Raw genomic sequence first — 15626 nt, 5'->3', positions numbered from 1 at the left:
CAGGGCCTTATATGCGTCGTGGAAGTTAGAGTAACAATGATCCAAGGTTTTTCCACCCCTGGTTGCGCAATCAATATGCTGATAAAATTTAGGGACTCTTGTTTTCAGACTAGCCTTGTTAAAATCCCCAGCTACAATGAATGCAGCCTCCGGATAAATTGTTTCCAGTTTGCAAAGAGTTAAATAAAGTTTGTTCAGAGCCATCGATGTGTCTGCTTGGGGGGGGATATATACGGCTGTGATTATAATCGAAGAGAATTCTCTTGTTAGATAATGCGGTCTACATTTGATTGTGAGGAATTCTAAATCAGGTGAACAGAAGGATTTGAGTTCCTGTATGTTTCTTTCATCACACCATGTCTCGTTAGCCATAAGGCATACGCCCCCGCCCCTCTTCTTACCAGAAAGGTGTTTGTTTCTGTCGGCGCGTGGAGAAACCCGTTGGCTGCACCGCTTCGGATAGCGTCTCTCCAGTGAGCCATGTTTCCGTGAAGCACAGAACGTTACAGTCTCTGATGTCCCTCTGGAATGCTACCCTTGCTCGGATTTCATCAACCTTGTTGTCTAGAGACTGGACATTGGCAAGAAGAATGCTAGGGAGTGGTTCACGGTGTGCCCGTCTCCGGAGTCTGACCAGAAGACCGCCGCGTTTCCCTCTTTTTCGGAGTCGTTTTTTTGGGTCGCTGCATGCGATCCATTCCGTTGTCCTGTTTGTAAGGCAGAACACAGGATCCGCGTCGCGAAAAACATATTCTTGGTCGTACTGATGGTGAGTTGACGCTGATCTTATATTCAGTAGTTCTTCTCGACTGTATGTAATGAAACCTAAGATGACCTGGGGTACTAATGTAAGAAATAACACGTAAAAAAAACAAGAAACTGCATAGTTTCCTAGGAACGCGAAGCGAGGCGGCCATCTCTGGCGGCCATCTCTGTCGGCGGCAGTCATACATGAATCAAAGAAAAGCACTGGAACAGAATATGCTGCACCCAAATACAATGTTGATCTCTGCCTGTCCTGTTGTCTTCCCTCTCCAGGGGAAGTCTGTGGTGACGGAGTATCCTCCCTACGCCCAAGCCTTCATCGGCCTCCTCCTAGCCTCCTCTGTCTGCTGTATCCCTTTGACGGCCCTCTACACCTACTGTAAGAAGAGGAACCTGGCCAGTGGGAAGAGAGAGCGCACTGTCAGCACTGTGTCAGCGTAAAGACCGACGTATTGGTTGACAGACAGAGTGACACAAGGCAGAGCTGCTACATTACGGCTCTGAGACTGACTGGACCCTCTAGTTATAGGATCGACTGATCGACAACCTACCGTCCGTATCATGGCTGTCTTAACAGAACAGTACCTCACTCTCCTGGTGCAGTGGTTCATGCCACACCACAAACCAAAGGCCCTCTTTCTCCCCCCGGGGCAGGCTGGCTCTGCCGCTGTGCTGCTGGTGGACAGACCGCCAGATCTGTACCTAGCATTAGCCCCCGTCGTCCTTTGGCATCTAATACTTACTGGGTGATAATAGTGAACTTTTGTATTTTGTATTTGTGGTTCTGAGCAGGGCTTAGAACTACATCCAAAATATTTCAGAAGTGAAAAACGAACAAATAATCTTGTGAATGGTTTATTGCATTGTTTAAAGGCCCAGTGCAGTGAGAAAAAAAACAACGATTTCCTGTGTTTTGTACATATTTCCAGGCTATGAGGTTGGAATAATAAAGTGAAATTGGGAACATTATTATAATCCCCTTTTAGTGTAAGAGCTGTTTGGTGGGATGGAGCATGGTAAATTAGTTAATAGACCAATAAGAAAGAGATCCAAACCTCTGCATATAACAGCTAGTTTTCCATTTTCCCTTCCCCACTCAGACCTCTACAAGACAGTCCTAGCAACATTTTTGCTTGAAAAATAGCTCTTTGCTAAGAAGCTATTTTGGTATCTTTTTGACCATTTTAAATGAAAACAATCACAGTAAGGTACTTAATTGTAACCCATCAATTGTATGATATTGAGATAAAAATGGCTGCATTGGACCTTTAATGTTTAGCTTTCAGTAGCAGATTCTTTGAGACACAGTGTGTCAACCCTCTTTATTTAAAGCGCCACAAAATGTTTAAGATATTTTTTCCCTTGAATGTCATTATGGTGAAGTATTTTGTATCCCATTGGTTTACTGTAGATATTCTGTAGATTACTCAATGAGTTGTGAGATATGTTGAGTGCCTGGATGTACAAGGTAGACCTTCGTCTGACTCGGTTATGACTGAATACAGTCTGACTGGTGTCAAATGACCAAGAACAACTTGTAGCAATAGCTGTATGTGATTTAGTGTTTGCAAACATACTGATAATTTCACATATAACGAACAAATCTCTATGAACAGGACCAAGACCATATCTATACCTATGGGCTTTGCTGTCAATTCACCATCAGTGACTTCTTACTTCTCATCAGTGACTTCTTACCAGATAGATATATATATTATGTAGAACAGACACTATTCTCTGTCATATAGAATAGGAAATCATGTTAGCTCTATAGGAAGCATTTCTTTCTGCAACATTCCAGAGCGTTTCACCTCCTGAACGTGTGAAAGATTGTGTGCTCTTCTAATTAGAAAGTATTGTAGTGTTGCACTGCTGTCATAGAATCCACATCAACTGGACTTAGGATACAGCCCAATGGTTATGTACCAATGTGCTGTGCATATTCACGAGCAAAAAATACAATGTAGACCTACTCTTTTTACAGGAAAATGTATGGGTTTGCACAGAAACAATTGCCAAACATGTTGTAATGCTGTGAGCATTTTTCATGTTAACAATTTGAAACCATCCATTTATAATAACAGGGGCGCAACCTTGACTGGGGATGGGGGGACAGGTCCCCCCCTACATTCTGAAATTGCATTTTTGTCCCCCGCTGATGTTATCATTGGAATGTGATTTTAAAAACGAGGCAATGGTGTGCTTTAGGACCATGCAGAAGCCTCCGAGCGGTCAGGTAGGCTGTTTGGAGTGTTTATCCGACTGGATTTAAAAAACATGTATGTCCCCCCACTTCTAAAATCAAAGTTGTTCTACTGTACAGTGATGGAAACACTGTGTAAATATATTTGTACAATGTTTAATACAGGTACTGCTGTACCACAATGATGTGTTCATGTTTTATAAGTAGTATTTTCTATGGTGAAATTATTAAAGACATGAAGACATTTGAACCATTGGTATTAGTGAACAAGATACAAGATACAGCCTGTTGCAAACCAGGCATTTAATTCAATCCAACTTGCTAGTAGCCAGCAAGGATGACACATTTCAATGTTATGAAATCTGGATTTTTTTTAAGTGTTTGGTTTGACAAGCTGTGTACTTTATAATACCATTAAATGTATAGACCACAAAAATATAAACACAACATGCAACAATTTCAATGATTTTACTGAGTTACAGTTCATATGAGGAAACCAGTCAATTGAAGTAAATAAATTAGGCTCTAATCTATGGTTTTCATATGACTGGGCAAGGACACAGCCATGGGTGGGCCTGGGAGGGTATAGGCTCACTGACTTGGGAGCCAGGCCCACTCACTGGAGAACCAGGCCCAGAAAATCAGAATGAGTTTTTCCCCACAATATGACTTTATTACAGACAGAAATACTCCTCAGCACCGCCTCAGACAATCCCGCAAGTGAAGAAGCTGGATGTGGAGGTCCTCGGCTGGCGCGGTTACAAGTGGTCTGTGGTTGTGAGGCCCATTGAACCTACGTGCCAAATTCTATAAAACGACATTGGATGCAGCTTATGGTAGAGAAATGGACATTAAATTCTCTGGCAACAACTTTGGTGGACATTCCTGCAAGCAGCATACCAATTTCATGCTCCCTCAAAACTTGAGACATCTGTGACATTGTGTTGTAAGACAAAACTGCACATTTTAGAGTGGCATTTTATTGTCCCAAGCACAAGGTCCACCTGTGTAATGATCATGCTGTTTAATCAGTTTATTGATGTGCCACACCTGTCAGGTGGGTGGATTATCTTGGAGATAAGGAGAGGAGAAAGGAGAAATTCTCACTAATAGTGATGTAAACTAATTTGAGCATAACATTTGAGAGAAATAAGCTTTTTGTGCATATGGAAAATATCTGGGATTGTTTATTTCAGCTCATGAAACATGGGACCAACACTTTACATGTTGCGTTTATATTTTCGTCCAGTATAGCATGAGATTTTATTTCTATGGGATAGACATGGGCCATCTAAGAACCACCTGCATTAAATAGCGTGTTTGTCTGAAGTTAAGCACTTTTTTTTCTCTGTCAAAGACTGGAATGTAGTTTTGTCTTCAGCCTAGTGAGCTGAGGTTTAGGGCTGAATATAACGGGGTCGTTCTTCAAATAGAGTGCCTTTTGCGTCTCTTTGATATTTTAAGTAGACATTTTAAAGCCTGATATATTAAATGAAGTGCCCTTTAATACAAACCACATGGAAAATGTAATATATCCTATTTTTTATATGAATAAAGATTCGTTAAGGTGCCAAAGCACTATATTTTGACATGTTTTTCTGACATATATATATATATTTTCTTGCATTAGTGATTAATTTACGTTTGTCCCACATTTTAAGGTCAAGCCTGTTATGTAAACTAGACAAATGTTAATATGCTGGAACTATTTCTAGTTGCGCAGCGGTCCCAAGTGGCACAGCGGTCCCCAAGTGGTGCGGCGGTCCCCGAGTGGCTCAGCGGTCTAAGGCACTGCATCTCAGTGCTAGAGGTGTCACTACAGACACACTGGTTTGAATCCAGGCTGTATCACAACTGGCTGTGATTGGGAGTCCCATAGGGCGGTGCACAGTTGGACCAGTGTCATCCGGGTTTGGCCGGTGTAGGCCATCATTGTAAATAAGAATTTGTTCTTAACTGATTTGTCTAGTTAAATAAAGGTTAAATAAAAAAATATTATAAGCTGGTTCTATGGTGTTTTTCTCTTGTTTTGTGGTAGAAAACTGTTAGCGTTGAGCATAACACTTCGAGCATAGATGGGCTAGAAATGTTTCAAGTTTTTTTTGTTGAGCTTGCAGGGGGTTATGGCTGATTTAAGATAAAATTGTCAACCCTGTTACTTTAATTGCCATTTTTTAAATTAATTTGACCTCTTGAATAGGGAATGTGAATGAATAGGGAATGTGAATGAATAGGGAATGTGAATGAATAGGGAATGTGAATGAATAGGGAATGTGAATGAATAGGGAATGTGAATGAATAGGGAATGTGAATGAATAGGGAATGTGAATGAATAGGGAATGTGAATGAATAGGGAATGTGAATGAATAGGGAATGTGAATGAATAGGGAATGTGAATGAATAGGGAATGTGAATGAATAGGGAATGTGAATGAATAGGGAATGTGAATGAATAGGGAATGTGAATGAATAGGGAATGTGAATGAATAGGGAATGTGAATGAATAGGGAATGTGAATGAATAGGGAATGTGAATGAATAGGGAATGTGAATGAATAGGGAATGTGAATGAATAGGGAATGTGAATGAATAGGGAATGTGAATGAATAGGGAATGTGAATGTGTGCTCCTTATGACAGAATGATAATATTAGGTGAAATATGTTTTTTTGACAAAATAACACTACGCAAAAGTCACTCTTTTTGTGGAACAATCCAAAGGGTAATATAACCAGGAAAATGTTCTCTCCCTAATCTCAATACCCAGTAATAGTTCCATACTTCCAATAGCAGGACCACCAAGGTCCACCTTTTCAGTAGAAATACATTTTGTGTATATGAGATTGAGTAGTTAAATTTGTAATATCTGTAGTCTGTTTCAATATCTGTATGGAAATAAAAGCATTTAGTACTATTTTGTGATGATGTGTCAACAATGTGACTCTGCAATATCAAAAATGTACTGACACAAGCTATGGAAATGTACTGACACAAGCTATGGAAATGTACTGACACAAGCTATGGAAATGTACTGACACAAGCTATGGAAATGTACTGACACAAGCTATGGAAATGTACTGACACGAGCTATGGAAATGTACTGACACAAGCTATGGAAATGTACTGACACAAGCTATGGAAATGTACTGACACAAGCTATGGAAATGTACTGACACAAGCTATGGAAATGTACTGACACAAGCTATGGAAATGTACTGACACAAGCTATGGAAATGTACTGACACAAGCTATGGAAATGTACTGACACTATGGAAATGTACTGACACAAGCTATGGAAATGTACTGACACAAGCTATGGAAATGTACTGACACAAGCTATGGAAATGTACTGACACAAGCTATGGATTTTTAAAATGTATTTGTTATTTATTTCACCTTTATTTAACCAGGTAGGCAAGTTGAGAACAAGTTCTCATTTACAATTGCGAACTGGCCAAGATAAAGCAAAGCAGTTCGACACATTTAACGACAGAGTTACACATGGAGTAAAACAAACATACAGTCAATAATACAGTATAAACAACTCTATATACGGTGTGAGCAAATGAGGTGAGATAAGGCAGGTAAAGGCAATAAAAGGCCATGGTGGCAAAGTAAATACAATATAGCAAGTAAAACACTGGAATGGTAGATTTGCAGTGGAAGAATGTGCAAAGTAGAAATACAAATAATTGGGTGCAAAGGAGCAAAATAAATAAATAAAATAAAATAAATACAGTAGGGAAAGAGGTAGTTGTTTGGGCTAAATTATAGGTGGGCTATGTACAGGTGCAGTAATCTGTGAGCTGCTCTGACAGTTTGTGCTTAAAGCTAGTGAGGGAGATAAGTGTTTCCAGTTTCAGAGATTTTTGTAGTTGGTTCCAGTCATTGGCAGCAGAGAACTGGAAGGAGAGGCGGCCAAAGAAATAATTGGTTTTGGGGATGACCAGAGAGATATACCTGCTGGAGCGCGTGCTACAGGTGGGTGATGCTATGGTGACCAGCGAGCTGAGATAAGGGGGGACTTTACCTAGCAGGGTCTTGTAGATGACATGGAGCCAGTGGGTTTGGCGACGAGTATGAAGCGAGGGCCAGCCAACGAGAGATATAAGCTATTTAAATGTACTGACACAAGCTATGGAAATGTACTGACACAAGCTATGGAAATGTACTGACACAAGCTATGGAAATGTACTGACACAAGCTATGGAAATGTACTGACACACGCTATGGAAATGTACTGACACAAGCTATGGAAATGTACTGACACACGCTATGGAAATGTACTGACACAAGCTATGGAAATGTACTGACACACGCTATGGAAATGTACTGACACAAGCTATGGAAATGTACTGACACACGCTATGGAAATGTACTGACACAAGCTATGGAAATGTACTGACACACTATGGAAATGTACTGACACAAGCTATGGAAATGTACTGACACACTCTATGGAAATGTACTGGGGTGCTGACTGACATGCACCTAACTTTCCCTTTGTGTAGCTCCCTGTCTCTCTTCCTCCTCAAATATTGATTCTTCACATCATTGGAAAGTGTGAAGTTAGTGAGGACATGCTCCAGACATATCGTACAAGTTTCATATTGGCTGCTGATTCAAGAGAGGAATAGCTGAGTATGCTAAATGTTTTTATTTTCTGAATATGGTCCAATAAGATAATGTTCCCAACATTTATTAGGGCTCAATTCAATCAGTAGCGCTGAAGAATTTCAATAGCACTATGGAGCTGACCTTCAGCATTATGGATTAAATCAAGCCCTTAATTAAAGTAAATTTTACCTGAAAACATTTCACAGCTTTGCACACTCCTCTTAAATGAAATGCATTCCAGGTGACTACCTCATGAAGCGGGTTTAGAGATTGCCAAGAGTGTGCAAAGCTGTCATCAAGGTAAAGGGTGGCTACTTTGAAATAATCTGTATTTGGCATTACTGCTATTAGCCCATACAAACACATTGAATAGCAGAATCATTACATAGAACAACAGATAGAAAAGGAAGTTTATTCTGAAGTGTTTGTCCTACATTTGAGTGATGTAAGAAAAATCAGGATTTATTTTTGATTTTTTTACATGCACCTCCATATGTACTTCCATAGATGTTTTCAACTTGTCACACCCTGATCTGGTTCACCTGTCCTTGTGATTGTCTCCACCCCCTCCAGTGTCGCTTATTATCCCCGGTGTATATATCTCTGTGTTTCCTGTCTCTCTGTGCCAGTTTGTCTTGTTTGCCAAGTCAACCAGCGGGTTTCCTTGCTCCTATTTCTTTCCCCCAGTCTCTGTTTGTTTTTAGTCCTCCTGGTTTCGACCCTTGCCTGTCCTGACTCCGAACCCGCCTGCCTGACCATTCTGCCTGTTCTGACTACCAGCCTGCCTATCCCCTTGTACTGTTTTGGACTCAGATCTGGTTTCTGACCCCTGCCTGGCTTGACCTCGAGACTGCCTATCGTCTGGTACTGTTTGGACTGGTTTATGAACTCTTGCCTGTTCCCGACCTGCCTTTGCCTACTCCCTTTGTTATAATAAATATCGGAGCGCTAACATCTGCCTCCTGTGTCTGCATTTGGGTCTCGCCTTGTGCCCTTATACAACTTGTACCGTGGACTTTCAGATGAGTCTTGTGAGGACATTGGGCATCCTAGAGCAAAACAACCAACATGTACTTGTTTGTGAGAGTCTCGCCTTTCAACAGATAGGTCATATTAGTGTGTAGCTTAAACTGTTCGGACACTACAGTTGGTGGATTGGCTGTACCAACTTCAGACGAGTCCCAAGACGCTTGTATGGGTAAAACAGAGAACACCATTGCATTCATGAGTCCCATCTTTCCATAGAGGAGGTAATAATTTTGTAGTCCAAACCGTTCGGATGCTACAGACTATTTTGTGAGAAGACCGATTTTCGTGATTTCTCATGGTCTGACAAACACCCCTCTAGCTCTACCACCTTTCACCGCAGAAGTGAGACATAGGCGGATATGGTGGATTAAACTGACATCTTTTTATGGGGATTAGGACATCGACTTTAGGTGTTTAAATTCACAATTAACCCTGTGTTGTCCGCTGAGCAGTATCCAATACCACACATCGACAACCTTTTCCCTGGCTTAGCTGGGGGTTATAAATTCAGCAAAATCGACCTCTGCCACACCTACTTGCAGATGCATGTGGATGAAAAGTCAAAGGAGCTGCTGACTGTCGTGACAGACAAGGGGCACTTCAGGCAATGGATCAGATCTTGAGTGGCTTGCCAGAAGTACATTGCTGCCTGTATGTCATCCTTGTTACTGGAAAGGACAAAGAGGACCGTCAATTGGATGCGACCTTACAGAGCTTGAACAATCTCTTGAACACCTTTGTTGGCACAGGGAAGAGAATAATCATTTCTGGCCCACTGCAGTGCTATCGAAGGGTTTAGAATGTTACAGCTGCCTCGCTGCCCTAAACAAGTTCCTGAAGAAACTGCAAAGACAAGAATGTCTTCTTTTGTGACAATTTTTCATTGCTGTGGGAGCAATCAACACTCTTTAAAACTCCTATTATGTTGCTGGTCAATTTGATCCATTTCTACTTTTGAGTTGTCTAAAACATTACTTAACCTCTCTTTTTCTCCATTAAATTAAATTACTTTTCCTCATTTAGGGTCATGAACCCAACTTCAAAATGTGGACACACTGATGTGTTGTGGAATGTTGTGGGTCATTTTGACCCGGAGGCTTTCACAGTGTATAGATATTTGCACCGGTCCAAAATAAACAAGTGTCTTCGATGCATTTTGTTTTGACTGGTTCTAGTTGCACTTTTTAAATTATGTTTGGGTGAAAAGGATCTTTCCCAAGCTTCTCCTTCTCAGAGCGAGAGCAGCAGATCTCTGAGCTCCAAACAGAAAATGCTTTGTTTGTGAGAGGAAATATGTTTAACAAATAGTTCTTAAATATAGAGTTTTTGAAATCAAATGTTCTTGTATTTCTTATTTATGACAGGTCTGACAAGACAAAAATAAAGTTCTGTCTGTTTTTACTTGATTCTTTGACTGTCTCTTACCCATCCCACAATGGACGTAATTGTTTTACAGAAAAAGCACAAGGGATGGGATTCACCCCAACCACAGGGGTTCCAGGATTATCTTCATCAACTGCTTAGAGACTGGGTTTCGTAGCACTCCGGTCCTCCCTGTCACAATTAGCAACAGAGGACATGTAAATCATATTATATCCTGGAGAAATAGAAGTGCAGGCAATGTAAGTAACCTAATCTATGTTCCTTCATGCAACAGGTGGGTCTAATCCTGAATGCTGATTGGTTAAAACCACATTCCAGCCCGTGTCTATTCCACAAGTTACCACCAGCTAAATCTATGACTTTAAAATGCCTGTTTACTCTATTCCATCTGCCTGCGCAATACAGTCTCCTTAAAATCAAATCAAACGTTGTCACATGCACCGAATACAAGTGTAGACCATACTGTGAAATGCTTACTTACAAGCCCTTAACCAACAGTGCAGTACAAGATTCAAGGAGAGTTAAGAAAATATTTACAAAAAAAACTAAAGTAAAAATAATAAAAAGTAACACAATAAAATAACGAGGGTATATTTGGGGCGGCAGGGTAGCCTAGTGGTTAGAGCGTTGGACTAGTAACTGGAAGGTTGGGGGAGCTGACAAGGTACAAATCTGTCGTTCTGCCCCTGAACAGGCAGTTAACCCACTGTTCCCAGGCTGTCATTGAAAATAAGAATTTGTTCTTAACTGACTTGCCTGGTTAAATAAAGGTTAAAAAAAAAATCAATAAAATATATACAGGGGGTACAGGTACAGGTACAGAGTCAGTGTGCAGGGGTAGAGGTTAGTTGAGGTAATTTGTACATGTAGGTAGGGGTGAAGTGACTATGCATAGATAATAAACAGCGAGTAGCAGCAGTGTACAAAACAAATGGAGGGGAGGGGTCAATGTAAATAGTCCGATGGGTATTTGATTAATTGTTCAGAAGTTTTATGACTTGGGGGTAGAAGCTGTTAAGGAGCCTTTTGGTCCTAGACCTGGCGCTCAGGTACCGCTTGCCATGCGGTAGCAGAGAAAACAGACTATGACTTTGGTGACTGGAGTCTCTGATGATATTATGGGCTTTCCTCCACTACCAACCTATTATATAGGTTCTGGATGGCAGGAAGCTTGGCCCCAGTGATGTAGCATGCTTCCCTACGTTGAAGTATGGTGGTGGCAGCAACATGCTGTGGGGATGTTTTTCAGCGGCAGGAACTGGGAGACTAGTCAGGATCAAGGGAAAGATTACCACAGCAAAGTACAGAGAGATCCTTGTTAACTTTATGACTTAAATGTAAATGTAAATGTACTAGGTCTGGTCTTCATAGCAGATTTTGAAAAGGCGTTTGATAAAGTACGATTAGAAATGATATATAAATGCTTGGAATACTTTAATTTTGGTGAATCTCTTATACAATGGGTTAAAGTTATGTACAGCAACCCCAGATGTAAAATAGTAAACAATGGTTACTTCTCAGAAAGGATTGAGCTTTTAAGAGGAGTAAAACAAGGCTGTCTGTTGTCTCCATATCTATTTATTGTGGCCATTGGAATGATAGCTATTACAATTAGATCCAAAAAGAACATCAAGGGGTTAGATATCCAGGGGATAAAAACAAAAGTGTCACTGTATGCTGATGACTCTAGTTTTTTCTTAAGTCTGCAATCTGGATCCCTGCATAGTCATCAAATCAAATCAAAACAAATGTATTTATATAGCCTTCTTATATCAGCTGATATCTCAAAGTGCTGTACAGAAACCCAGCCTAAAACCCCAAACAGCAAGCAATGCAGGTGTAGAAGCACCTGCATTGAGCATAGTCTCATTGAAGATCTTGATCACTTTTCTAGCCTCTCTGGATTAAAACCTAATTATGACAAGATTGCCATGTTGCATCGTAAAAAAATACAGTATTTACACTACCTTGTAGTTTACCAATAAAATGGGCGGATGGTGAAGTAGACATACTTGGTATTCACATCTCAAAAAATATAAATTAACTTAACACAATTAATTTCAATAGAAAGTTAGCAAAAATAGATAAGATTTTGCAACCTTGGAGAGGTAAATACCAAAACTTACATTGATTAACGCTTTGGTCCTATCACAGTTTACTTAGTTACTAATGGCATTGCCTACTCTCGATGATTCCTTTTTAAAATCATATGAGCAAAAAACATTTCATTTTATTTGGAATGCTAAGCCAGACAAAATTAACATGCCTATTAATGAGTTTGGGGGGCTAAAATTATTAAATATTAAAGCTTTAAACCTCTCACTAAAGCTTCACTCATACATAAATGATACTTAAACCCCAAATGGTTCTCCAGTAGATTATTAAGAAAAGCTCATCCTCTGTTCAAAAATGGCTTTTTTGCCATCATACAGATTACAACTTCTCATTTCCGACTAATTGAAAATGAAATTTTGTTTAAAGTATAGCTCTTTCTTAAACAAGCCACACAAAGCTGGTTACAATTTCAGTTTTAACCTCCAGAAAAGAGGACAAATATTACAACAAATGTTATGGTTAAACTCAAATATACCGATTAATAAAAAAACATTCTTATGGAATTATTACTTTTTAATTATTACTTATTAATAGAAATGGAGGAGTTATGCAATTATTGAATATATGGGAATATCTGCTCAATCCAAATTTACAACTAAAACTGATTGCAGCACTTCCACAAAAATGGAGGAGGCAAGTGGAAAAAGAAAAGGTAGGGAACTTGTTTGCCTGCAATATATTAAAGATACAAATTGGCTGAAAGGAATTGGCATAAATAGAAAAATATACCAGTTTAATCTGAGGACAAAAATGTTGACAGCTGCGCCATACAGGTTGAAAAATAAATGGGAGGAGATTTTCAATGTACCAATTCCATGGCACATGGTTTATGAACTGGTACAAAAAACTACACTTGACTCAACACTTAGAGTTTGTCTATTTAAATGATTATATACAATTCTTGCCACCAACAGAATACTATATATATATATATGGGCCATACAACAATCTCAGCTCTGTAGACTTTGTTGCGAAAAGACAGAATCTGTAGATCACTTATTCTGGTATTGCCCCTATGTAGCTTATTTCTGGTCACAGCTTCAGGAATGGTTTAAAAATCACAACATGCACTTAAAATGAACCTTACAAACAGCAGTGTTGGGCGACTTGGAAAGACATAGGCAGTCAATAAATAATATAATAATACTTGTAGGAAAGGTTTTCATCTTTAGCTCACAGTCTGTGGATAATATATGACTAGAAAGTTTCAAACATTTTGTGAAACATCACAGCGCAATTGAAAAATATATGGCACATGGAAACCAAACAAGGGCGGTCTATGGTGATAGGTGGGATGGGCTGAGAGTGGCTGAGGTCTATGGTGATAGGTGGGATGGGCTGAGAGTGGCTGAGGTCTATGGTGATAGGTGGGATGGGCTGAGAGTGGCTGAGGTCTATGGTGATAGGTGGGATGGGCTGAGAGTGGCTGAGGTCTATGGTGATAGGTGGGATGGGCTGAGAGTGGCTGAGGGTTGGGAGTAAAATGTTTGTTTGGTAATGTATTGTTGTTATATATAAAAGTACCATGTATGTAAAATGTCTATGTAAAATGTATAGATAAAATGTATGTATATTTAGCATAAAAGCTAAGATATTTGTCCTCCAAACGGGGTGCTGGAGATCTGTATCTTTGTAGTGACTGTGTGTATTGATACACCATCCAAAGTGCAAATGGCTTCACCATGCTCAAAAGAATATTCAGCAGTCAGCTGATCTGTAGCTCAGTTGGTAGAGCATGGCGCTTGTAACGCCAGGGTAGTGGGTTCGATCCCCGGGACCACCCATACGTATAATGTATGCACACATGAGACTGTAAGTCGCTTTGGATAAAAGCGTCTGCTAAATGGCATATATTATTATTATTATTATTAATATTCAATGTCTGTTTTTTTTACTCATCTACCAATAGGTGCACTTCTTATTTATTGGGCTATGTAAATATTAAACTGTGTAGTTTGCAGTACCATTGTTAAAAAATATATTTCTTTTAACCTTTATTTAACTAGGCAAGTCAGTTAAGAACACATTCTTATTTACAATGACAGCCTACCCAGCCAAACCCTAACCTGGACGACGCTGGGCTAATTGTGTGCCACCCTATGAAACTCCCAATAACGTCCGGTTGTGAAACAGTCGGGAATCGAACCAGAGTCTGTAGTGACGTCTCTAGCACTGAGAAGTAGTGCCTTAGACCCCACCCCTCAGGAGCCCCAATATGCATGTTTAGTTCTATTCTTCTATAGAAACCACAAAAATCACTGTGTGTGTGTGTGTGTGTGTGTGTGTGTGTGTGTGTGTGTGTGTGTGTGTGTGTGTGTGTGTTGACTAAGAGAATAAAACTCTGGACATGGACACATCTGCCTGGTTCTTTCCGGACATCTTGTAGTGTGTCAGACCAAAGTAGAATCAGCGGGTGAGGGCTCAGAAGCCAACTGCTCAGACGCTCCAGATGGCTGTTTTAACACAGGTACACAGCGGGAGCGACACCAGTAGCTAGCTAGCTAAGACAACGGGAGTGTCCTTCGCCCCCGCCTGCCGCACTCTGCTATCTAGCAGTTTAACGTTACGGCAAGGGCAGGTGCTCGGCAGGCGGGAGCAAATGACACTGTGCGCTAGCTAGTATTCCAGTAACGTTACACAGGCGTTCTGTTAACGTTACGGCGAGAGCATCTGTGTCTTGTTTATCACAGCTTTCATCACAGCTTGGATAAAGAGAAGGGTGAGGTGCCTGGTATATCTGTTACATCTGCTATCCTACTCCTCAGCAGATAAAACATTACACATTAAAGTTAGTCTCAGCAATGTGACATAGATGCAGAAAAATAAACAGCATAGTGGGTCAATTTCCGCAACAACTCAAAGAGAGTGTTGAAACGCAAGGCTCAACTCCCACGCTGCGAAGGGAACCTGTGCACATGCAGATACTGTGTGACTGTGTGAGAGCGATGTCTTGCATCTCACTATCTGCGGTCCTGCTAATGGCAAAATCATTTTCGCTGTCTACGTTTAATTATACTACAATGACCGCAACACTATTGACTCTGCAACACAGTATCACATATTGTGAAATATACAAATGACTTATTCAACATTTGTAACAGTCACACGAAAAAGTATAGCCCACTGCCTTTGAAATGCAATGAAAACTAAATTGTGTGGCGGACACAATGTTTTTCTTTTTAATAAAAAAATTATTTGTGATAGTTGGTTGACATTTCAAGTGAAAAGCACGTTAAAATTCAAGAGAACATTCTAATGAGATTGATCACTCAATATGAAAATGGACTGTTAAATGTGACCTTTCAGGTATTTTAAATGTCTCTAATTTGTACTTGTCAATGTCTAATGTCTTTTCTGTTAAGTGTCAGGGAATAACACCAAGAGCAGGCTGTATATGCACATCCTCAAACTAAAGTATGAACATTTTGTTCAAAAATTAAACTACTTTCTGTTGTGTACCAGCACTGGTAAGGGTGGGTACCACTTTGTGGCACTATGCCACCTAGGGAAAAACTTC

At 40.1% G+C, this 15626-nt stretch overlaps 1 protein-coding gene across 3 annotated transcripts in view; it reads left to right on the top strand.

Moving 5' to 3' along the window:
• The window catches only part of LOC118364079 (sodium- and chloride-dependent transporter XTRP3A-like), a 31200-nt gene extending 25321 nt beyond the window's left edge, over positions 1-5879 (top strand). For 2 of the 3 annotated variants that reach the window (XM_052494576.1, XM_052494575.1), the window contains one exon: positions 1039-5879. In XM_052494576.1, coding sequence (XP_052350536.1) covers positions 1039-1206 — 168 coding nt within the window. In that variant the 3' untranslated portion in view covers positions 1207-5879. The remainder of the gene's footprint in view (positions 1-1038) is intronic. The other variant, XM_052494577.1, reaches the window with a different exon arrangement.
• The last annotated feature ends 9747 nt before the right edge of the window (positions 5880-15626 follow it).

Source organism: Oncorhynchus keta, chromosome 34, assembly GCF_023373465.1.
Source record: "Oncorhynchus keta strain PuntledgeMale-10-30-2019 chromosome 34, Oket_V2, whole genome shotgun sequence".
Lineage (NCBI taxonomy): Eukaryota > Metazoa > Chordata > Actinopteri > Salmoniformes > Salmonidae > Oncorhynchus > Oncorhynchus keta.
Note: the sequence above shows the minus strand (reverse complement) of the source record. Positions and strands in the feature narration are given on the sequence as shown.